We start from the raw sequence: 22,750 nt of genomic DNA on the forward strand, positions 1-22,750 counted from the left end.
TTGGGACAGGGCCTAAAGAACATACCAGTCAGCCAGACCTTGAAACCCACATTTGTCAATAATCGGCCACAGGAAACGACTGATTGACTGACATGTAAAGTGATCAATCACAGTTTGGTTTTGTTTCCAAATGCAGTAAAAATTGGGTATTTTAATCATGTCAGAAAGATCATATTTGCAGGTTGTGAAATAATTTTTTTTTTTTTTTTTTTTTTGCCCAGAATTGCTGTGTTGGGAGCATGTCAATAAGAAAACAAGTCAGGCATAATCAATGCAAAATCTGTAGTTATCTGTACATTTTGTTGAAAAGTACAAAATTATCTATACCTTTTCTTTTTCAAATATGTACTAAATACGATATTATTGTACAATTACGCTAGAACATATAACAATTCAGCACCTTCATAAATTGAATAAAAACGTGCAAAAATAAATGAGCAAAAAGTGAAAAACAAAAACAACTCTGTACTCTGTAAGACTTCATTCACAACTTTCAAGCATTTAAGCATTCGGTTCAATCAAGTGTGTCAACATTTTTGAAAGCATTTTTTTTTACTTTCCTGTGGCACACATTTGATTTCTCTGGGATGGTTGTGGTTGTGTGCATCTCATCTGTGTGAATGGGGAGTTTGTGTGTGTGTATGCTTGTGCATGCGTTCATCTGTAGGATGTGGAGTACTCCTCTCCGAGCTGATCTGAGCTTTAGCGCTCCTATCACTCAACGAGGGGTCCACTTTAACCCTCTCTTTTATTAATGGCCACCCAACACCGAGCTGCAATAAGGACATGAGAAACGGCAGAGAGGGGTAATTTGTCGTGAACACGGCCAAAGGTCGAGGGGTTCAGACGGGAGAATCTTCTGGGCGTTCCGGAGAGAGATGGTGGATGAGAGGACGACAAGGGGCCAAACTAAACATGCTCGGCTGTCTCTCTATAGCGCTTCTCGAGGTGGATCTGGCTTAATGCCAGGACACATTAAGAGAGATGATGACAGACAGAGATAAATAACCAGAACATTAATCATAGAAAGAGAGAGAGGCCAAACAAGTCAGTAGAGAAATGAAAGTAAGAAAAGGCACGAATGAGGCAGATGACAGATTCTTCTATACAGAATAATGGAGATCTGCTCCAACCAAGACAACAGAAGCCGGAAACAACAACAAACGAGTTCTTTTTAAGGCAATATCTGACAGTTTTGAACACTAAACAGTTCACAATGCAATGCGAGGAATTTGAGGTAGTGCAGTGAAACTCAACAGAGAAACACAAGACCACCCACAGCTGGTGTTTGGGAGCGTTTCCTTAAACCTGCTACCAATTTTGCTCCTAATCTTCAGCCCTGACCACCTCTGGCTTTTCTGCTGGTGTAATTCATGATTTCAGTGGAACGTGGATTCTGTCTGGCAGAACGCAGCAGCTCACAGTGTGATAAGCCACACGCATTGGGCTGCTTTCAGATATTGCTTCTTTTTAAAGACTATTTGCGGTTTTCAGAGGAGCCTGTTGGTCTATGAGTCCATGGAGTTATTTTGAGATACTGATATTATGGTCCTAACCTCTTGTTCCGCAAAAGGGGGAATCCTGGCCACAGCGATGACTGTGAATCCACAAATCTTGGAAAATAAGAAACAATTCATGAATCAATTGCTGGCTTGGCTGCACCTTCTGCACTGTGTTGATGCAATTTAGAAGTAAAATACTAATATGTACCTAAACCACACCGGAAATGAACTATATGTTTTGGTAGAAATTAAATTTGTAACAATTTTGTAATAAAAATCTTAAAACCCTCTTTTGTCTTGGTAGGGCTAATTTTATAGACAAAATATTTTCACTTTTTTGTACAACATGAAAATGACTTCTATATAATTATGGAAATGACAGTAAAACAAAATAGCCATATTTTACTTTTAACTCTTTTGGAGTACTTCACATATTAGTTTCATATTTTATCTTAAGCTCTTTAATGTTGTCTCATTGGTAAACAGGTACACTAACTTTACAAACAACCTGTATTAGTATACACAGTGGAATTGTGTTGGAAATGACAGCACAACTGAGGGACAATATAAACAATATTCACATTAAATATTAAAATGATTTATGTTTATTTCACTCTTAGTTTAGATTATCAGTTTTGAAATGTAATAATATTTATAGTGTATAAGATGTAGTCTGGGCAAGAGGGCAAGGGTAAAACAAAACCTATTAATAAAAGTCACAAGGAAATAAAATAAAAGAAGAAGGCATATGTTTCAAATAACTTCATTATATATAATAAATCTATTCATTTTAATTAAAATCTTGACATGACATAAAAAGTGCAGACAGTTTTTTTCTGTGTAGGGTACGTGGGACTCCTCTCAGGCCTACATTCATATGCTGTGCTTCAAATCGTGCAATAAGCAGCATTCTTTTCATCACCATTCTGTAATTATCCCATGTCAGACCTCATTCCCACAGCAGCTGCGGCTAAGTCCAGGACCCCGCTTGGGTTTGAAGTGTCTCTGTTTTGTGTCCTATTGAGAGACAGTTTGCATTGGCATTCTCAGGATGAGTAAAGTTCGCTGCAGTCAGACCACATGCCTGAAGACGCACATGCCTGATGTCATCTGCCACTTTGACCCAAAATGTCGCAGCCACTAACAGTGATGTAGGAAAGTGATGAGGTATGGGCCTTGTTTGGTTTCTGTATCCTAAAGAGATGGGAGAACTGCAGGCAATCACATCTGTGGTATTTGGAAAAACAGCACACTTGTGAGAGTGATATTGCATTTATGAAATAATTCATTATAAATTATAATGCTAAGTAACTTATTTTAGACACCATATTTTCAGTCTGTTTTTGTTTGCGCTAACAAATATAGTATATAGCCTACTGTTGTATCTCTAAGCAACACACAGGCCCTGTCCCAAATGGCACACTTCATATGCACTTTTCCGTCTTGTGGACTTACAATGGCTGCTGCGTGTGCGTGTCTGTTAAATCCATGAGACCGTAGGGTGTCCTACGGATTTTTAATTTTTAATTAATCAATTAAATGAACGATTAAACTGCACTCATTTAGTTTCTGAATGAATCAGAGATTTTTGAACAAATCGGTTGAATGAATGAATCGAGAAGAATCCAGTTTTCCCATAGTAATTTTGTCTTTTATGAGTCTTCTGTCCAAACATAGTGCTTCATCTTTAACGTACGCCAGGTGACCTGAAAATGCGAAAAATTTCCATTGCAGTTTTGCGAAATATTCCTTTTTGGAATTGTCTGAAAAACCACCTCATGCGAGCGTAAAACCTCTTTTTTTGCGATATATGGGAGTTTTTGTGAAATTGACGTGTTTCCATTGGGAGTATTTTCAATTCGCAATGTCAACTTGCGCTATTTGAAGGGTAATGGAAACTCACTCTTAAATTCAATTTCGCCACCTACTGGTGTAACGATAACCTGCACATAGAGTCATTGAAAAATACCCACCACCGCTTCTACAGATTTGGAGACTGAAACTATTTTACAATGTAAACATGCAACAAAAAGCTTTAGTATCTTATTTAATTTTCATTAAACTAAATTGTAAGGTTCCTTTAATTGCATTTATTTTGTAATTTTTGTCTTGATTAACTTGACCTGTATGAATCCTGTATGGGCAACTCCATAGTGAATGTTCCCTATGTTTCTTGACTCTCCCAAGACTCAGCACTGTACAACCCTTTTCTCCCTCGAATTCTTTTTGTGTATTTGCATTACATAAATTTGGTTTCGGCAGCCTGCCAATATGTTGACCGGGCCACCCTGAAAAGTCCTGGGGCTCCCTAAAATATGACTCTTCTCTTATCTGTACTATCATCATCCTGGTCATGCAATCAACCAAAACCACACAGAGAATCCGAAATTCATTCTTTCATTCGCATGGACTGCTTGAGCCATTCTCAGACTGAGATTTAAAACTTAAGTTGTGCTTGTTTTGGAAGCTTCGTATGTTTTTACTTTCACAAGCACTTGGACAGAAAACACCCCTCCTGCCTTCCACATTTCTATCTGCGGCAATATTCAGAATTTGTAAATCATGACAAAATGGAGCCCCAGAGTTCACATTAATGGCTAGGGTCTCACTTTAGAGCACTTGATCGAGCGATATTAAGAGTTTCCTGTAAAATGATGTTTGGACCCTTGACTGCATGTTTTTCCCACACGCTCTCAGCTCAGAGATCTGCTTCTATGACATTTCATCTACCGTGCTGGATTATAATGATCTCCCATCTGTTCTGATGAGAGTTTTGGATGATGACAAGCATTAGAAAGTAAGAAAGATGACAGGTCTCTCAGAGGTCATAATATATGATTATTCATGATTTGCTACATTTTTTATTATTTTCTGCTTTGAGTCCAGACATTATGGACTCACGTCACACTATCAGTGGTGATTTATATTTTATTTAATCTGATGTAGCAATTCTAAAGTCAGGTTTTATCTATGCATGAAAAAGCATATTTCACTCCTGATTTTCACTGTGACCTGTTAAGACAACAAATATGCCTTTTATATCAGCATAGTGAATGACATCTCAATATATCATGCTGAAGTCAAATGGATGACATTATTCAGGAGCTGCATTTTAAATAAAGGGAGCCTTTGAATGTTACATTGTTCTTTTAGTCAAGAATCTTTGGATTTACCAGTCTGGTCAGCATATAAATCCACACTCTGGCCCCAGGAAATCATCCAAAATGCACTGCTAGTACAATCTGTGAAATGTCTTGAGTTATCAGTTTAAGTTTGGCTTCAGGAAATCTACACATTTCCCATGAAAAGATTTACACCTCAGGAATCATTTCCATGTGTGAATAATGTGACCGAATAATGCTGAAATGTTTTCCTTATCCTGCTACATACCAAAATATTTCTCCAAACCCAGAGAAAAACTCTTTTTGTTTTGAAGAGTGTGTCAAAACACAGGGCTCCACCTCAGGGGAAAGACTTTACCATACGTCTGTACACACAGAACCCACGGCCAGGTCACTGCTCCAGAAGACCAAGCAATCAATCAAATTACCTGGTAAAATAAAGAATAATAAATAGTTTGAAAAGATGTTTTCGTTCACTGCTCACTCAGCTTCTGTGCCAGCAGATCTGTATTTGTTCCGTTGAAAGTGTTTTCTCTCAAGCTTTGAAAGCTCGTGTGCAGTCGGTTGGAGGAACGGTTCAGGCTGGGCTGAAAACACAAAGGTTGCAGATTTGATCTGAGGTAGTAGGGGTGTCCAAGAAAGTGGGGGAATACCAGAATCACAGGCTTTCTGTTATCATTGTGCTATTTTGTATCATTTAGCAAGACACTTATTCTCATAGTCCCAACCAGGCAGCCAACAGCCTGAGCCTGATGTGTCATCATTTTTTCAGGACACTCATTTTACACAATGCATGAAACATTTAGGAGCCAAAAGAGTTAAGAGGTAAAAAAAAAGAAACAAAATAAAATAAAATGTTGTGTTAATATAGTTACAACATGTCACCCAAACAAAGTTTCCCTTAGAGTCGATTGTCTTACAGTGGGCCTCATATGTTATGGATCTTAAAGGACAAGTTCGGTATTTTACACTTAAAGCCCTGTTTACAGATCGTTTCTGATGAAATAGAATGGTTGAGATAAAAATGTGGGGGGGGGGGGAAGCGAAATAAACCTAAAATTCTCGGGACAGCAGCATGTGACCAAATTTTAATCTTAACCGTTCTATTTCATCAGAAACGATCTGTAAACAGGGCTTTAAGTGTAAAATACCGAACTTGTCCTTTAAAGTAACTGGTTATATTGTTGTTGTTAATTTTTTTTCACAATATCATTATTCATTTATACAAAACTCTGTTGTGAATATGTATATTTAATTAAGCCTACACGGTGACAAAAAGTTTTAAAATATATTTTTAGGATGGTCTGCTTCAGATGTTTGCTACAACAGAGCTTGTAAATATGATTGGCCAATCAAATCAAAGAAGGCGTAGCCTGAAGCGTCAAAACTGAATAGCGTGCTGGACTACACTAGAAGTTGTGAACAGTGAACATTGATAGTAATGTAAGTAGCTAAACATTTCATATTTTAGAAATGTATTATGATAAATATGTAGCCTAATATCTGACAGTAATATTGAGTGATGGAAACTGCTCGACTTCTTTTGGTTCATGTAGGCTAATTCATAATTGAATGTGATGAGACAAGAAACATTAACGCAGATAGTCGGCATATGATTAAGAGAAAATGTGGACATAAATTATTATTTTCAAATTAATGTTTAGTAAATGGGCTGTTTAGTAAATGTTTTTCACGGACTCGAAAGAACTGGTTCGTTTTCCCCAAAACCAAACGTAAAGCACATAATGTACTTTTCTTAAAGGGATAGTACACCCAAAAATGAAAATTCTTTGAATTAATTACTCACCCTCATGTCGTTCCAAACCCGTAAGACTTTCGTTCAACTCAGAACAAAAATTAAGATCTTTTAGATTCAATCTGAGAGCTTCCTGTCCCTCCATAGACAGCAATACAACTGACAAAAAGGTGTTTTTTGACACTTCAGAAAGTTCATAAAGAGATAGCAAAACTAATCCATATGAATCTAGCGCTTTAGTGCATATTTTCTGATGAGACTTCATATGATGAGCATATTGAATTTAGGCTTCTATTGACTTAAACATTCATCATCATCATCTCACACATAAGTTGTGGTTAAAGGAAGCTCAAGCATGTTAGCTTGATGTGCGAGAACCAATGAGTCTCATGTTATGCTGCAGGTTTGAACTTCAGCAAGAACCGAGGTTCATTGTCGTGTTATGCAGCATGTTTGAGGTTTGTTTTCTGCATCAAGAAGGTTAGGTTGAGCTTCTTTTTATGTTCGCTGATCAATGTTTAAATGTGAATAAAAGATTCATATGGATTAGTTTTACATCATGAGTAATTGACAGAATTTTCATTTTTGGGTGAACCGCTTAATGTTTTAATGTGCGTTTTTAACCCGTACTTTTTATAAAACAGACAAGCCAGTTAGCTAACCTCTTCATCTAATGGAAACTTTATTATATAGCCTAGTATTCTTTATATCATAAGGTCTGTTTTTAATGCAGTAGTGCTTTGTGAAAAAGTGGAAAGTTGAGGAATCGAATTACATGATTGTTTTGAATGTTTTAGACATTCTGGTGCCATCAACCTGGCAAGGCTTTCCGTTGCTCAACAATCACGAGGCTGGAAACTCTCTTTACTGTGAAACATAACGTGCATTCGTATCTCCCTTACTTCCCCCTATCACAGAAAACAAACACGCAGAATAATAAACGAGAGAGGAGTTCTGTGTTTAAGTTGGACGGGATGTCTAGCACAAACGGTGGGAAAGGATGCTGGCTGCAGGTCTGTACTCCGAGCAGAGCTGAGGTGAGCAAAGCAGCACAACCGGAGAAATGCTTTAGCTAAAGCCAAACCACAAGATAAGATACAAGGGCTTTGCCATGAATCTTTACATACCTTTGGGTGCTTGTTGAGTGATATTTTGTCATCTGGAGGAGGAAAAACAGGGCAAAATTGGGGAAAAAAATAGAGGTGAAACAACTTAATGTGCTTGTAATCAAAGCATAACTTTGTTTACCAGCTTGGCATTCTGTTGCTGATGTGGCACCGTTTCGAAACGCATCATTAAAGCCATTAACTTTCGTAATTTCCCCAATTTTCTTTATTTCAAATACAAACAGTCTCCAGGTTCTATGGCCAAGCACTCCGAGACCTCCTGTTTCACAGGGAGCTATCAGATGAATGCTGGGATATCTTAGGGGCTTTCTGGCTGATCGGAACATATTCTAAATGATCCTGAAAAAGCCCTAATAGCAAACACAGGTGGGAAAAGCATTACGAGCCCATCAGCGCTGCTACCATTCTCACAGAGACAGCTAGCGCTAAAAGAAAACATTCAAGGCAATCATGATGAAGAAGGAAAGAGATGCAGGGTGAGAGGAGTGTGTACTTTCTTTGTGAAGGAAAGTAGTTGAATTGTACTGTAACAACTCCTAGAACGGTTAATTAGACGGTAAGTGAACTCTGAAAGCAGAGCGGGCTATTGCTCTAATTCCAAAATTGTTCTGCTAATGAGCCTCGCAAAAACAACCATCAGACTACTTTTCAATTATATAAACCCGATTGAGCTGTAGTTAAAATCTGAACTATATCATTTGTACAGTGCAATATTTATTTATTAGACCAAGAAGGCTCCCAAAAGCATTTCCTTTTTAAAAGATAAAAAAGTACTGCAAAATTACCATGATAAACACACATAATTAAGAATATTTAACAGGAAAACAGTTTATAATTGGCAGTACCACACACTTAGTTATATACAGTAGATCAGAAATACTGTCAAAATGCATAAGCATTTAACTCTATGAACAAAAGAGAAAAAAAAGAAAAAAAAAGAAATATATATATATTTTCTATAAAAATAATAATATAAATTATAGATAATAATTTGTTTTATATTCAATGGGTAAAAGACAATGATTTAAGTTCACCATGGACAATTCTTTTTTTTTTTTTTTTACAGAATTACAGTGTTTATTATAAAGGATTTATCAGTGCAAAACATACTTTTTTTAATTCAAATGCCCTCGTAATCTTTAATCAAAAAACTTTAATCTCCCCTCCCCCTCCATACGACATCTGTTCTCTTCATGACGTATGTCTCGGAGAAGGGTGGGACTAAATATTCTCCACAACTGACTGCAACCTGCCATTCATTTCTGTGTCTATTTAGTTAGCAATACCCAAATTCCTATCATCCAATCAATGAATTCCTGAGGACAAAATCAAGTCCCACCCTTCATTTTTTTTCATTTCTTGTTCCACTTCACTCGGATACATCTCAATAGGGAAGAAAAGACTATCGCAACTTCCGTTTCATGGCGACTTTAAACTGTGCACACATAAAAAAAAATAGGCCTGAGCTTATAAGCTTTTTCTTTGTGCGGTGACACTGATCATTATCATCATCGTGCCACAAAAACAAACCATTTTTATATTTTGTTTAAACAATATAGTGCATATTCAGAATAGAGATACTACTATACTTTTGCTTTGTTTAATGCATCTTTATTAAGTACTGTAACTGAGAATGCCTTTCCACTGCTCTTCCATAAGAGACGTGAAAATCAAATGCAGTGTTATTGTTAATTATTTCACTTCTAACAGCAGAAATGTGAAACAATAGAGCAATGTGTAGGTTTGAAATTTTTGAAACTGTCTACCAGGATTAATTACTAAATCAGGAAAACATGAGAACTGGAATGTGGAACAGGATACCTAAAGATGAGAATAAGTTAAAATATAAATATAAATAGTTAATTTAAAATATAAACACACACACACACACACACAGTATTGTTATTGTTGTAGCAGAACTAACAATCTGCCAGTTGCAACTGTACAGTTATTATTTCAAATGCAAAAGTGAATATGAATGGCAAAAACAGCTCCCTCCTGTGGATTTAGCATGAGTACATTTTTCAAGTTTTTTTTTCAAGACAAAGTCTTTCCAAAATACTTGATGGTAAAAATCTGTACGTTTTATTTTCTGCCAGATCTGAAATAATCATGGACATGTGATTTAAATTCGGAAGTCTGTAAGACTCAGGTTGTGATGCCCACCATCACTTCACTGATGTCCCACAGTTTCTTGGCCACCTCCTCATCTGTGGCCTTAGCTAACAGCTGTTCCTCAAGACAGTTAGCAAAGCACTTCCCTTGAACGCCGTCCACATCTTCAGAGCAGGCCAGATAGATAGAAGTCTGCGCACCCTCCTCGGGGGACTTGAAGAAGGCCCGTGAAGCCAGGTTAAACAGAGGCTTTACCAGCAGTGGGATGTGGACATGTCTGCCCAGGTTAGTCCTCACGATCCCTGGGGTGAGAGCGTTTACCGTCACTCCTGTGTCCTCAAGTCTGTGCGAGAGCTCCAATGTGAAGAGAAGGTTGGCTAGTTTACTCCGTGCATAAGCGAAAGCTTTATCGTAGCTCTGCTCGCTGTTCAGGTCATCAAAGTTTATTTCGCCATACTTGTAGAGTTTGGAGGACACCACAATGATGCGACTAGGAGCGGAACGTTTCAGGAGGTCCAACAGGAGGTTCGTGAGCAGGAAGTGACCTAGATGATTGACAGCAAACTGCATCTCGAACCAATCTTCTGATTTGGTGTAAGGACACTGGTAGATTCCAGCATTGTTGATCAGGATGTCAATTCTTGACTCTTCCTGTTTCAGATACAACAACAGATGTGACAAATTGTTAATGTATGCAGTATTTCAGAATACAAGAATGACAAGACAAAATAGCAATCGCTAAAACTTTATTCTACTCTAATTGAAATACCATTCTCTCTATTCTTCTTTATGCACGGATTTTAAAACAAATGGACCATAGATAAAACAGAAATACACAATTAAACATTTACACTGAACATAAACTGAAATGGGCCATTAGTCAGAGGAAGAACATTAAGCCCTAGTTTATATGCCATAACAAATATATAGGGTAGACAGGGCTAGTTAATAGAAGTTGTAACAAGTCCATTTACATTAACGTGCTTTCTCTAGTAGTGGTTTTGTACATTAGTTTCATACTCCTGGTGTTTACCCGTCTTGAATTGAATTGAGTGAATTTTGTCTTATATTAAAAACTATACTATATAAATATTACTATATTTTAAAACTGCAGTCTGTAACTTTTGGTGCTCTATCAGTTAATAAACAAAACTGCATGCGTCTTGCGGATGAACATTGTAGTCGGAGCTACTTCTCTCTGTTTAAGTCTATGACAAGTCATGCAGGTACTGGGCTACTCCCATACCAGTCTAAAATAGTCAATATACTTATTGTAGTGATTCAGACAAAAACACGGTTTGGAAAATGGATTTATGATGTACTCGCTTATTATATACATTTTGAACACTCTCAAAAAATGACGGACTGCTTTTAATTATAAATGTATTATTTACAATATTCAGTAAATTGACTTTCAAAAATAAACACCTTAAGAAATTAACTATGCCCGGTCTTCACTTTATAATTATTTTGATAAACAAAGTTGCACAGACATTTCTCCCCATAGACATCATATGTTTCCCCCCAAGCATTTGAAATGCGTTTCATGCGCGCGCACGCCGCGCAGTCACGTGCATTTCCCAAACTTCTCGAGTGTGCTGTAGTTCACATAAAAGCGCATCACGCTTGCACTCACTTTGTCGGTATTGTGCACCTGTTTCTTGTCGAAAACAATTCAGTCGTACCATGTTATATTATCCGTGCACTGTATCTTTACTACACAAGAGTAACAAACACTGCTTGGTTTGGTACAGTACCTTGATGATCTCTTCGCAAAAAATACGGACCGATTTAAGCGACGCCAGGTCCAAGAGTTTTATCACTAGTTCCCCTTGCTCTGGTCCGGCCTCCTGCTTGATCTCCTGGGCTGCTTTCTCCGCCCGTTCTCGGTTTCGACATGCCATGATCACCCGGCCCTGACGCCGCAGGAGCTCCGCAGCCGTGGCTTTTCCAATGCCACTGTTTGCCCCGGTCACGATAATAGTTTTGCCGCGCAGCATATCGATGATTTCATCAAAAGGTTAATAATAGGTAATATCTGCCTCACTGCTGATCCTTCTGGGGCCATCAACAACGTCCAGTTCATGAACAGGTTTGTAGGCGTAAACAGTCACGCGTGTGGGAAGTAACCGGAATGTTATTGAACTACATTACCCAGAAATCGTAGCGTGTTCAAACGCAATGCATGTGTGTTGCTTTATTTATTTATTTATTTATAAGCAATAAAAATACAAACCACATGCATCCCTACACAGATGAACAGGGCTTACAGTTTAAGATAAGTAAATATCCTCATTCCTTCTCTTTAATTACATTCATAATATATTCTATATTTGAATATATTCTACCTAATAAAAAAATAATCTTACATTTTATTGAATTAAATTCTATGAAATCCCTCCCTCCCCCCCAAATTTCCCCATAATTCTTCAAAAGAATTTGTACAATTCCTCCTACTATTAACTACTATTTATTTTCATTAACATTAATAGACCTGAAGGTAAGGTATAGCCGTTATTAAAGAATGGTTATATTATGTTTAAAGGGAGAATGACCACTTGTGTATAATTTATTAAAACATTTGTCTAATTGGTCAAGTATGTAAACTCACATCTTTATGGGTAGTTCCAGCCTTTATTTATCTATCTAGGCCTAGAAACCCATGTTTCTAGTCAAATCCATGTTTTAGAACTACAAACTGAACAGCTTTATCTAGGCACAAAAAATAAACCACAAACCAAATAAGATCACTCATTTAATTTAGCATCTTAATGAATAAATCCAGCATTTATAACAGTGATTAACACTTTTTTTTTTTTTGTGGAAAATTAAACATACTTGAGACATTTACACTTTCTGGTAAACACAAAAGGGTAATATATTCTAAATACAATATATCAACTGTTTATCCACATGCTTGTCCTCATTTCTTCATTTACTCGGGGCACAGTTTGTGTATTATTGTGGCAAGGTCTGTCAGGAACACTGGTGGCAGGCCACATAATGATGGTGAGGGAAACTGCCTGAGGATTGAGTTCAGGTATCGACACACAACATCTAGATAAAACTGTTACATTTACATTGGATAATAAAATCTCACACTATAAATCAAATACAGTTGCAATATATGTTCCCTGAGTATATAAATCTCACTATAAATCAAATACAGTTGCAATATATGTTCCCTAAATATATACATATTCTATATTAAACTCTGGATTAAGCATAATATAAAATTTGAATGATCAAGGCATAATGGCTGGTTAACACTTCTAATTGCACATTATTCTCTTAAAAAAAGAAAAAGAAAGGGCTGAAGTTTGAAGTTTAACCTTACAGTGTTGTCAGATTAGTACAGTACATAATATGTAGGTAATTTTGAGCACAGTAGCTTCTTTGTATTTATATTTCCAGCAATCCATTTAACTTAAACCATCTGTACAGATCAAGGTTAAAAATATTCTCAGAAGCAACCAAAATAAATAAATAAAAATTAACTTGAGGGACCTAAAGAGATGGGACTTTTGATAATCATCAAATCATTTAAATTTTTCCTCTGCACCACTTGTTTCTATCCGTTTTCCCTTATGATATTTCTGTCCAATTCCATAGGGCACATGAGCAGCGATTGTCCCGAGCTCCTGGGCACCCTCGATGTGAAACATCTGATCATCAAAGAAGATGTGTGGCCTTATCTTATGAAGGAGAGGCCCCTTAGGAGCCCCAGCCAAAAAGAGGGCCTCGTCTACCTCCAACCCCCAGCTCCGTAGGGTCTTCAGGACGCGGGCCCCAGCGCTGGCAGCACTTCGAGCTGTGACCAAGTAAGTGCGAATTGGGCAGTTGATTCTTTGGTCTTTTGCATAGAACTTACGCTGGAGTTTCCCCAATGCTTCCAGGAAACATTTTAGGGGGCCCTAGGAGATAAATCAAGGGTGAAAAGGACTTTGCATGCACCAAACATGACAAGATGGATAAAATGTTAGAATCAGAATTAATAATGAACATTAGTAGTCAACCAGTCTTAGTTTACCTGAGCAAGAGGCTTGTTCTCAAACTCTTTCTCATGCTTAAAAAAGGTGTCCAATCCGTGTTCCTTCACAATAATCTCAGACTCGTCAGAAAACAAAACAGCATCCCCGTCGAAGGCTACCCGTAGCTGCGTGTCACTGAGCTCGTTCTCACTGTCACAGGTGAACATTGTGGCAGCGGCGATTCCTGTAGAAATTGCCATTTAAAACAAATTTAGCTTCATGTTCAACTCATTTAAAGCAAGATTGTTTTTTTCTGTATTGAAATTAAAATCCCTGTTGTATCACAATGCATTCATTTTTTATTTATTTTTCAAATACCTTCTTCGATAGCTTCCTGTACCTTCTGTGAATCTTTGGACAGGTAGAGGTTGGTCATGTAGGCCTTTAGGTAACCAATCGGACTCTCTCCACCCGTCATGCAAAATCTCTCTATATTTAGATCTGGAGAGAGAGAGAAGAGAATTCATGTAATTGTTGTTTATATAGTTAGGGCTGTCGCAGTGAAGGATTTTCCCTTGCGGTAATTATGAGTGGCTCAATAGCGCGATATGCGGTTTTACCGCATTTATTAATTTATTTTGATTTATTTTGATTTATTTGTTGCTATATAAATAAGTGTTACGATGTGGTCAGCATGCACAAAAACGAGTACATTTTCAGTAACCAATAAACCGAAACTAAACAGCGTATCTGCGCATTGAAAGCCTGTCACTCAGCGCGCAGTTGTTACGGCAACGGACTGTCTTTGAGTGAGTCATTAAACCATTCATTCAACAACACGTTCAAAAACGCTGATTGATTCATTAAAAGATAGTAATGAAACCAGGTTAATTATTTTTAACTTTGAGCTCCACTTTTCAAGGCTCAGCTGACCAGCAATGCGTTGCATAGGTAACGCTGAAGCTTCACTTAATAGAGACAAATGGCATTGATTCAATGCGTGACTCACTGAGTTTTGTTTCCCGCGACCGCGAGTTCCTCGCGCTGTGGATGCTGACCAGCGCTGTCGCTGATGCCATTCATGGTAAATACCCTTTATTTTAAACGTTAAAAGGATGACAGGACAAATATTTAACTTTCCTTGGACACGGCAACCTTTTCACGAACCTCAAAGACAGACGCAGGTAATCGCATGCGCTCAGTCGATCTCTCTCATTCACTGTCTGTTTAGGCTTAAGTGCAAATCCACGAAGCCTCTGTACAAATCACCATGATAAAACCATGATCACCACGTCTTATTATCATTATTAACTTATTTAACATTCAATACACATGCACGAAGTTCAAAACAAGAAGGGTATAGCCTTATGAAAAAAGAAAACACGCGAATATCGCGGTTGCTGCGGTTACTTGAATTCCTCTGCGGTTGGCTTGTCAGTAGCGCGGTACTGCGATATTGCGGTTATCGCGACAGCCCTATGTAGGCCTATAGTATGCAGTGAATATCCTTTTTATGCTTTTTTTAAAGCAGTGAATATGCTTTTTTTCCTGCCAGGAGTGCTGTAAACCCTAAAAAAAATTATGTAAATTATTCAAATCACTGGACAGTTTTTCCAGACAGGTCTTTAGCCAAATTCTGTCTGCCTGCACAGACATATTTCCTGTTGATCTAGGTCTGTGTAGAATACTATTTTAAAGAATATGATGTTGATCACTATCAAAGGCTAAATTGTAGGCTAATATATGTTGTTTGGTTGAATAGTAGCTTTAGACAATCCTGTATAGGACGTCTGAGTCTCTGTTTTCTTTCCATACCGTAGTGATTGATGCTGTTGATGAGACGAACTCCGACCTGGGCGTGGTTATTAGTCATCAGCACAATATCAAACAGCTCCTCGCTGTCTGGGTATAGTTCTCTCAAACGAGCATTTACGTTCATTAGTGCCTGTTGATTAGAAAAACATAGTAACTATTAAAGGTGTGTCCACGTAAGTCAACAATACTGTGATTTTATAGCTGTTTAGTGCAATAATATGTGATGTAAAACCGTAAAGGAAATAATCAATTACACAGAGTTCCTTGTAGAAGACACAGTAATGCTCTGTGTTTCAGTCCTGCCCTGCCATAAAAAGGACCAAAGTCCCTCCATGAACAGAAGTGATAGCACACATTTGTTTTCCAGCATGCTGCTCTACATATTTTCCATGTGATTTACATGCTTGCTATTTTAATTTGTCTAATTTGCTAATATTGTGTCACATAATGTATATTCTGGTCAGTGTTTGCTAATCTAAATGTTTATTAGTTTACTAGGTTGCTAGTCTTAACTTCTTGACTGATGTTTAATACATTTAATGTTGAAAAGAACGACATTATGTGAAGCTCTTTGAGTTGTTTAGTAAAGTCATCTAAGGCGTATTTGTGTTTCTTTTTGTGGATGAAATAAAGGAGTTAGATAAAAGGCAATTCAGTTAGATTTAGATTATCTAAAAGTAATATATTACTAAAAACAGTTTTAGTCATGTCATTTGTAACCAATACCCAATTACATTTCTGGAGTAATATACATACTGTAGGCCTAGGTGAACAGAGGTGTGTTGCCAGGTGCTGTTATAAAGTGCGGTCCAATTATTAATGGCATCATGTTCCTGACGGTGCTGGCGAAGGTAAGGCGAGTGTTATGAAATCTAGTAGTATTAGTATGCATTGTTTTCAGTTGTTACCTTAACGAAAGGAAACGAGACCCCTGGGGTAAAAAGCTGATCCTCCATCTCCAGCTGGTGCGCGACGTACCTCTCCAGCCCCTCTTCTTCAAACACCTTCCTCTCCTTCACCATGTTAAACAGCGTGCGCGAGGACACCGCAATGGTCACTGCGCTGCTGGGTTTGGGCTGCAAATCAAAAGCAGACCAATGTTTACAACAGCTGTGGACGACAAACAACCTGCTCTATTCGGTCAGATATGTGCAGCGCCTCTTCCACTGGCGTAATGACACACCATCTACACTGCAGGAGAACTCGCTTTTAGTGTATACGGCTTTCTTCGATTATAATATACGTGTTGTCTAGTTTTTCGCGTCGCTACCACTGTAGATCGGGTATCGGATGGGGGAGACGCTGCTGTCATTCGCAGCTTGTTTACACAACAATCAATCGCTTACCGGACGGGGCTTCTTCGCTGTTTTCGCGTTGTCAAATAATGCTTTGACAGCTGCCCAGTCTTTTTCTTCGCTGTTGGACTGTCCTCTTCTCTCAGTGTCTTCATGTTTGCTCATATTGTTGTTGTGGCAGGGACAGGGAGACTCGACTTGTTGTGTCCTGCGTCCCTTCTCTGCGGTATAGTTGAGTTCCTCTCAGCATCAGCTCGACGCAGTGACGTCACCAGCCCTGGTCAAGTGTCTCGCATAACGATCTTTTTTTATTTTTTTCAGTCAATTTCAATCATAAAAACAAAATTAATAAATAATAAAAATAAAATAAAATAAAATGCACTTACCACTTGTTTTGTTTTAGTTGCATTTACTGGCGCATCACAGAGATCCTTTATATATAATAAGCTATAGATTAGATGCTCATTCATCTGGATCTATAATTGTGTAGTGATAATGTAGCCTATATTATTGTAGTGATCAGTAGTCTACATTTTGCATCTTATTTGCATCCGCGTCTTGGAAAAAAAAAAATCCGTTTCCTGAGAACAAAGTTCAGCTTAATTTACATGCATAAGATAAAAATACCTGCATCATGTAGTTGACACTTGTCTGGTTTTATTGTGTTTGTTAAAATGCTATTCTCAAATATGGTAGTGTTTAGTTTCAATTTGGAGGACCATAATGGTAGTTTGAAGGACCATTGAAGTAATTTGTTGTTTGGAGTAAATCAGAAGATTCTGCTATTATTTTATCAATCAGTTTTAGGTAGTTTGTTAAATTATGGGATGCAAGCTTGGTATGGCAATCTTTCAGTCCAATCAAAATTACAGCTTGCAAGTCTTGTTCAAACTGCATTCAGTCATGTTAATGATAATAGACAGTCATGGGTGTAAGAGAATAGACATCGCTTCAATTCATTTGAGGGTTGTTGTTTCTTAAGAATGCACAGACAATAATGAGTGATTCAAGTCATGTTTTATTTCCTGCCATCAAGGAAGTGTTATAGTTCCACGATGCAAAAGCAACCATTACAAAAAAATCATTTATACCTGTATCTATTAATATTTAAATAGTAAGATGTGGTAATTGTTATGAATTCTTTTAAAACAAATTTTTTTCCTTTAATGTTGTTGTCATGTGTTGTATGTTGTGTACTATTGCAGCTTTGAATCCAAGACACATTTCCTGAAAAGGACAACAAAGTATAACTCTAAACTCTCTAAAACTCTCCAGCACTCTTAAGTAATTTAGGAGCTGAGACCTATAGTCTCAACATATATGAAACTTTATGAATTACACTTATCATTTGGTCTAGGAATAAGACTAAAATTATGTCATTCTTGGAGTTTGACACACTTGAGACTACATTTTTTGCCAGGCTTTATACATATGGCCCCAGGTCAAAGAAAAAGTCATTTAGGTAATGATTTATTGATTCATTTCACCATTAAAACCTTAAAATCAGCTTTTGCCTTGATTTAATTTACACTTTAAACTTAATATCAGAAATAATCACCAAATTTAACTGTCCTTTATAAATCCCATTATAGTGGAAAGTATTGTGCTGCACCACTTTCAGGGCAGTGCATGTCACTCCTTTACTAATCAAATTCAGATTTATTCTCACTCATTTCTCACACCATAAGGTACATGAGCACCAATAACCCCGTATTGAAGGGCTCCATCAATGTGTGGTGTCTGGTCATCAAAGAAAATGTGAGGATTGATTGCTTTCAGCACAGGCCCTTTATGGGCACCAGACAGAAAGAATGCCTCATTTATCTCCAGCTCTCTCCCCTGAAGAGTCTTCAGGACTCTTAATCCAGGACTTGTTGTGCCACGTGATGTTACCAAGTATGTACGAATTGGACAGTTTTGAAGAATGAACTTCTGCTGGAGATTTACCAATGCTTTAAAAAACGTAATTAGTGGGCCCTGCAAAATAATTACACACAAACACATTATTGGCATTTTTAGAGAGTTAATTAATTCTTAAATTAAATTGTAGTGTGCTGAATGTTGAACTAAATGTTTCAACCTAATATCTATACAGTGTATAGCATCTGTGGCATGCATTTGATTTCCACACACAATTTCAACTCTCAGCTCACATTGTGTACAGTAGAAGTGCTTTCAATGTTAACAAACTTTCAGTCGAAAGTTCCTTTAAATATTACTTTAAATAACAAGACTGTGACGTGTACCTTGTGAATGTGAAATATATCTACGGTTAACTGAGCCATCTGAGATTCAGCAGTAACATGTTGGTTTCAGACCAACATTCTCACCAGTTCCAAAGCTCTGTCCTCATTTATACGTTCATTTTCCAAGAAACCTTGTAGCCCTTGGTCTTTGTAGACTCTCTCTGACTCGTCTGAAAACAGGACTCCATCACCATCAAAGGCCACACGTAACACGTCATCACTGTGCTCGTGGTAATCTCTCTGGAACATGGTGGCTGCACCATATCCTGGAAAACATTGCCATCACCATTTATTCCACTTATTTGCCATCACCACTTTTTCACTGCAGCACTGGATTTATGTAATGCTCTCTTTTGCCTCATTCCACAGATTTCCCCCCACTCAGCTTAGAAGATACAGAAAAAGCCAGTCTTAGACTGTTTATAAGGAGTGTTGGGGGTAACGCATTACAAGTAACACAAGCTATGTAATCAGATTACTTTTATTCAAGTAACTAGTAATACATTACTTTTAAATTTACAGCAAAATATCTGAGTTACTTTCAAATAAGTAACACAAGTTACTTTGCTTTCTCATTTTTTGACTGACTCTCCTGTCCCCATGTTGAGAGAAATCATGAGTAAGTGCAGAGGCGTTGTGTGCGCTGTGTGATCATGATGGGTTTAGTTGTTCTAGACTAAATGTGAGCAGGTGTTTACTCATCTCACTTGCATAAAACAGATTTAGTATTCCTCAAAATGAATAAAAACTGTGAAACGCAAACTCAAAATATTACAAACCTGAAGTAATTAAATATGTTAAATAACACGAATATCCTCTATGTATTTAATCTAATTTTATTAACCACTTTATTAACCTTCTCAGGCGACCTATTTTTCTGCAATCCAGAATGGGAGCACAGCTGAGAAGAGCTGTGCCATCTAATGTACTTTGTTGAATTTGCATTTGCATTTGCATTTGAATTTGAATTTGAATTTGAATTTGAATTTGAATTTGAATTTGAATTTGAATTTGAATTTGAATTTGCATTTGCATTTGAATTTGCATTTGAATTTGCATTTGAATTTGCATTTCCTTAATTTTTCCATTCATTTCACGTTTGGTGAGAAAGGGCCTTTACATTTGCCAAAACTAGAACTTTTGTTTTTGTTATTAAAAAAACAAACAAGCAAGCCCAAGTGAGAAAAATTAACACAAAAGTAATGTAATGCATTACTTTCCATAAAAGGTAACTAAGTAACACAATTAGTTATTTTTTAGGGAGTAATGCAGTATTAACACATTACTTTTAAAAGTAACTTTCCCCAACACTGGTTACAAGTACTTGCAAAAAATGTCCAAAAGTGAAGATATTGTTTGTAAATTCTTTAATATAACAGTGATATTGGTAATATATGTTGCTGTGAGTAATGGATGCAAACCTGTTTATAGTTGAAACTGCTCTGACATAAATGAAGAAAAAAATAAATGAAAAAACTTGATGCATCACCTGCATTGATGGCGTCTCTCACATCCTGTGGGTTTGTGGACAGGTAGAGAACAGGCTTGATCTCCTTAAGATGATCAAGGAGGGGTTTTTCACCAGTAATTTCAACTCTGTCAATTTTCAGATCTGCACAGACAGCATCACAAGATTGTGTTTAGTAAAATAACATGACATCTTATTTTATTTATGTTGATACTGAAATTAGGTGCTTTAGGGTCTGCAGTAAGGGATAGTTAATAAAAAAGAACATTCATAATTTAATCAAAATGTCATTGTCACTTTTTTTTTTTGCATGGACCACAACAAAATGTTTTGCAGAATATTCACTCTATTGTTTACCATGTAATGATAGCAGACATGTAGTCAATACGACTGGTGCTTCACTTTACAGTAAATGTTATAAGTAGCCATGTGATATTTTAATGCGAATAGCTGGCTGAAATGCTGTTTCTAGTTTCACTGCATGCATTTATTGTATGGGAAAGATCATTCTTCAGAATTATAAAATAAAAAAAGAGAGAAACACTCCTCTACTATTACTGTATATTTTGATGTTCTTGATCAGGTGATTCATGTCCTGTCTGTCAGCAGGTATCACCACTATTACACACCGATCTTTAATGGCTGGGCGCAGCTCAGTCAAACGTTGATTCACCATTGTAAGAGCCTAGTGCAGAATTATCAAAATACACTAAATACTAACACCTATGTCAAATTAAACAAATTACTTAATCTTTGGGGATTCTTGCTAGTTATAACCAAGTACTGAATTCTCAAAATATATGCACATGGATACAAAAAAACTTTTAATATTTAATATTAATATTACTGTTTAATATTAGTGAATTCCAAAAGACCTTTTCATTTCCCAACTGGGTTTACAGGTAAAAGTAAATGCATTATTGATTAACACAGAGAAAAATCTGTTAATATAGAGGAAATACATTTTCACTGAATTTCTATACCTTGACAAATGGAAAAGCAACTCCTTTAAAGTAGATATCTCCTGTCTCATGTCTGAATAATGCACATGATGACACTGCAATGGTGAATGATGTCACTGAAAAACAAACATACAGAAAGGTTAAAGGGCCAAAAATATTTAACCAAAGCTTTAGTGTGAAATAATAGATAGATTTAGATAATCTAAAATAGATTTAAGATAATGAGAGACAACCATATATTTCTTAGATGTAAGGAAACTTGAACATACTTGTGATCTCAGAGTTTGTTGTAATTTTGTGTTTCCTTCTTTCAGTGCTTGATTGACGTTTTCTCTGTGTGTAGACAACAAAACAATTATTCCATGCTCTAAATCAGTAGTTATTTCATAAATGCTTTACTTTTGGTAGGTCAGAACTATTCACGTAATCCTCAATTTCTTTAAGGATATGTTACTGACTTTCCTCAAGTTAAAGAATAAACATTGATCTTGTACAAGAAATAGACATGAACACCTGAAAACATTCAAACTAATAATTTTTTTTTTTTTAACAGACACAAACGTGACATTTGAGTGACAGATATTAGAAAAGCTTACCTTTAAATTGCTCATTATTTGGTGTTTAACTTTCACATCTGTATTTATACAGTGGCGTTTCGTTAAAAGAATTCACGTTTGGTCAGTTTAGTTAATCTTGTTTCACAGGATTATATTTCTTGCATTGTCCTTTAATTGTGCTACAATAATTATTCAAAAATGTACAAAAAAATTACAAAATTATTCTTATTGCTTTTTTTAATTAACTCATTTATTTTGCCTTTTACTCTTTTTAGTAAAAAGACATTGGTAACACTTTACAATAAGGTTTCTTTACTTAACATTAGTTAACTGCTTTAGTTATCATGAACTAAGAATGAACAATATTTCTGCAGCATTTAATAATCTTAATGTTCATTTCAATATTTACTAATATATTAAAATCAATAGTTGTTTTTGTTAACATTAATGTACAGTACTGTGAACTTACATGAACAATGAACAACTGTATTTTTATTAACTAATATTAAAGATGAATAAGTTCTGAAACAAATGCTAGTTCATTAAGTTATTAGATTAACTAATGTTAACAAATGACACCTTATTGTAAAGTGTTACCAAAACTTTTTTAACTTATGTGAGCTTAAAGCTATCTAGCCCGGCACTTCAACACAGCACATTACTGTTTAGCTATAATAGATGCTTGACATGACTTAATGTTAAAAATGTATACCTTGATTTTGCTTTAAAATCCCAAATTTTTAAATACCTTCTTTGATTGCTTCCTGTACCTTCTGTGAATCTTTGGACAGGTAGAGGTTGGTTATATAGGCCT

General features: G+C 36.5%; 2 protein-coding genes and 1 long non-coding RNA gene across 5 annotated transcripts; 1 reads left to right on the forward strand and 2 right to left on the reverse strand.

Moving 5' to 3' along the window:
- The first annotated feature begins 5,995 nt into the window (after positions 1-5,995).
- LOC307148990 lies at positions 5,996-13,310 on the forward strand. The gene is made up of 3 exons (XR_013819511.1): positions 5,996-6,067; positions 7,298-7,417; positions 13,235-13,310. It is a non-coding gene; the product is annotated as an uncharacterized lncRNA (long non-coding RNA).
- LOC307148986 (cytosolic 5'-nucleotidase 1A-like) lies at positions 9,572-17,191 on the reverse strand. Of its 2 annotated transcripts, none has more exons than XM_079854978.1 (6): positions 16,755-16,993; positions 16,317-16,484; positions 15,409-15,538; positions 13,972-14,094; positions 13,653-13,837; positions 9,572-10,273 (listed from the first exon to the last, which is right to left on the reverse strand). In XM_079854978.1, the coding sequence occupies exons 1-6, from the start codon at positions 16,866-16,868 to the stop codon at positions 9,656-9,658; spliced, it is 1,338 nt and encodes a 445-aa protein (XP_079711104.1). In that variant the 5' UTR covers positions 16,869-16,993; the 3' UTR covers positions 9,572-9,655. The 2 variants fall into 2 exon arrangements, with proteins under 2 accessions (XP_079711104.1, XP_079711103.1); XM_079854977.1 differs by lacking the exon at positions 9,572-10,273 and adding an exon at positions 12,240-13,536 and having other exon boundaries at positions 16,755-17,191.
- A 511-nt stretch (positions 17,192-17,702) lies between these two features.
- Positions 17,703-22,714, reverse strand: LOC307148988 (cytosolic 5'-nucleotidase 1A-like). Of its 2 annotated transcripts, XM_079854980.1 has the most exons (8): positions 22,685-22,714; positions 21,976-22,115; positions 21,649-21,712; positions 21,401-21,495; positions 20,976-21,102; positions 20,439-20,561; positions 19,034-19,215; positions 17,703-18,680 (listed from the first exon to the last, which is right to left on the reverse strand). In XM_079854980.1, the coding sequence occupies exons 2-8, from the start codon at positions 21,988-21,990 to the stop codon at positions 18,369-18,371; spliced, it is 918 nt and encodes a 305-aa protein (XP_079711106.1). In that variant the 5' UTR covers positions 21,991-22,115; positions 22,685-22,714; the 3' UTR covers positions 17,703-18,368. The 2 variants fall into 2 exon arrangements, with proteins under 2 accessions (XP_079711106.1, XP_079711107.1); XM_079854981.1 differs by lacking the exon at positions 21,976-22,115 and having other exon boundaries at positions 22,649-22,713.
- Positions 22,715-22,750: the final 36 nt, after the last annotated feature.

This window comes from Squalius cephalus (assembly GCF_949319135.1).
Source record: "Squalius cephalus genome assembly, chromosome: 21".
Classification (NCBI taxonomy): domain Eukaryota; kingdom Metazoa; phylum Chordata; class Actinopteri; order Cypriniformes; family Leuciscidae; genus Squalius; species Squalius cephalus.

What these genes read in the sequence shown, in the direction of transcription:
- LOC307148988 (XM_079854980.1), bottom strand. An exon ending in AACAAACTCTGAGATCACAA is followed by an intron (nt 21,496 to 21,648) that starts GTATGTTCAAGT and finishes TTTGTTTTTCAG; the next exon opens with TGACATCATTCACCATTGCA. An exon ending in AGGACAGAGCTTTGGAACTG is followed by an intron (nt 18,681 to 19,033) that starts GTGAGAATGTTG and finishes ATTATTTTGCAG; the next exon opens with GGCCCACTAATTACGTTTTT.
- LOC307148986 (XM_079854978.1), bottom strand. Translation starts at nt 16,868, where the DNA reads ATGAGCAAACATGAAGACACTGAGAGAAGAGGACAGTCCAACAGCGAA. An exon ending in CAGCGAAGAAGCCCCGTCCG is followed by an intron (nt 16,485 to 16,754) that starts GTAAGCGATTGA and finishes TTTGATTTGCAG; the next exon opens with CCCAAACCCAGCAGCGCAGT. An exon ending in TCTCGTTTCCTTTCGTTAAG is followed by an intron (nt 15,539 to 16,316) that starts GTAACAACTGAA and finishes TCTAATCAACAG; the next exon opens with GCACTAATGAACGTAAATGC.